Source organism: Nestor notabilis, unplaced genomic scaffold (genome assembly GCF_000696875.1).
Source record: "Nestor notabilis isolate BGI_N333 unplaced genomic scaffold, ASM69687v1 scaffold21785, whole genome shotgun sequence".
Classification (NCBI taxonomy): Eukaryota; Metazoa; Chordata; class Aves; order Psittaciformes; family Psittacidae; genus Nestor; species Nestor notabilis.
Window position 1 is genome coordinate 7,321 of NW_009928241.1, and position 2,000 is coordinate 9,320.

Consider the following 2,000-nt stretch of genomic DNA (forward strand, 5'->3'; position numbering starts at 1 on the left):
GATGAGCTGAGAGTCCGGGTCACTCCCTGCAACCTCCTGGGCAGAGCCTCTTCCCTCCTCAAGACCTCTGAATGTGTCAGAGCTGATGATGCCTGCGTCCAGCAGGTCCCTACTGCTTACCTGCCCTCCCAGCCCTGGGAACGTCATCTGCAGGGGCAAGAGGAGGAAGCCTGAGCCTGGATCAATGACACATCGTTTGATAAGTTCCATGTAGGTGACCCTCTCCATAGTACTGGGGTTGAGGAACCCTTTGTTGTCCTCATTGCTGAGATCAGAGAGGAGCTGGCTCATCTCTTCATCTAAATATCCCCTCTCACAGGCCACATCCGCTGGGAGCCGGTGGCCAGTGGCAGGGGCAATGATGCCACCGGTTGCGATCTGGGCCTGGAGCAGGCGGGCGCCTTGGTCCCTTCCCACCAGGTCCTTCTGCATTGCCTGGAACAGGGGAATCTTCTCTTCCGTGTAGGGGTCCGCAAAGCCAGTAGCAGCTTTCTCTGCAGAGAGCAGCTTCTCCTTCAGCTCCAGCCCCACCAGTCCCATCTGCACGGCTTCTGCCACAGACACCCACCTGTTCTTCACTGGGTCAGCCATGAAGCCCGTGGCTGCCTGGGCCTCGAGGAGGCAGAGTGCTGAGTCCAGACTCAGGAGGTGCTCTCTGGTAGCATCATAAAAGCTCATCATCTTCTTGGAAGCCTCCACGTACACTCCAGCAATGCTGCCAGCTGCCTCCGGGGGCTCGCTGGGACCATCCATCCCTGTCACTTTGCTCTCCTTGCAAGGCAGCACATCCTGGCACCAGAGGCATGCTCCTGGGGTGTCTTTCTGGGGAGACACAGGGGCAGCATGGCCGTTCACCACAGGCTTGCTCTCCATCCTCCTGCTGCTCTGTTCCCACTGCTGTCACAACTCTGCAGAGAGGGGAGAGAACAGGAAAGCTCAGTGAGAAATCACCTTTGCCATGGATTTCATGTTAAATACAGTGTGGGGAAAAGAAGAATAAATTCCTCTCAATTGGGAGGAAGTGAGAGCCACAGGCTAAGCATGCCCAGGGCCATGTGCTTGTCCCTGAAACCCCCCACCTGGAGTCCTGCATCCAGTTCTGGAGTCCTCAGCACAGAAAAGACATGGACCTGTTGGAGAGGGTCCAGAGAAGGGCCACAAAAATGATGTGAGGGCTGGAGCACCTCTGCTTTGAGGAACAGCTGAGAGAGCTGAGCTTGTTCCATTGGAGAAGAGAAGGCTCTGGGGAAACAGAGCAGCCTTTCAAGTACTTAAAAGGGGCCCATAAGAAAGATGGGGAGAGACTTTAGCAGGGCCTATTGTGACAGGATGAGGTGTGATGGGTTTAAACTAAAAGAGGGAGTTTCAGGCTGGATGTGAAGAAGAAATTTTGTACAATAAGGGTGGTATAACACCGGCAAAGGGTGCCCAGAGAAGCTGTGGCTGCCCCATCCGTGGCAGTGTTCAAGGCCAGGTTGGACACAGGGGCTTGGAGCAACCTGCTCTAGTGGAAAGTGTCCCTGCCCATGGCAGGGGGTTGGAGCTGGAGCAGCTTTAAGGTCCCTCCAACCCAAACTATTCCATGATCCTATGCTGAGCGGGGCTGGGCACAGGGGCTGCAGCCACCGGGCACAAGGAGCAGCCCTGGAGGCTCTTTGCTTCTGGTGGGTGTTTGCCCTCCTGCCTCACTCACAAAGTGTTGGAAAGGCCCCAGCAGGAGACCTGGGAGGGTGCAGCAGGTCCCATGAGGAGCACCCAGACCTGGCTTTCTGCAGCCATCCTGAAGAACTGGCGGCACTGGGATCAACACCAGCACACCCATTGGACAGTCAAACCACAGTGCTGGAGGGAGATTGAGGTGGGCTGTGGACACCCGGAAGGTCTGAGGGTGGTTGTGGCTGAGGACGACCTATGCAAAGCCCTGGGGGCTGTTGCCAGCCCCATCCCCAGGGCTGTGGCTGTGGCACACGCTGCTGCAGAGGAGTCTCACTGCCCACAGC

At 56.9% G+C, this 2,000-nt stretch overlaps 1 protein-coding gene across 1 annotated transcript in view; it reads right to left on the minus strand.

Moving 5' to 3' along the window:
• Positions 1-678, minus strand: part of EPPK1 (epiplakin 1) — a gene marked incomplete at its 3' end in the record, with an annotated part of 7,994 nt that extends 7,316 nt beyond the window's left edge. The window contains 1 exon segment of the mRNA XM_010014428.1: positions 66-678. Within this exon segment, the coding sequence (XP_010012730.1) occupies positions 66-678 (613 nt within the window).
• Positions 679-2,000: the final 1,322 nt, after the last annotated feature.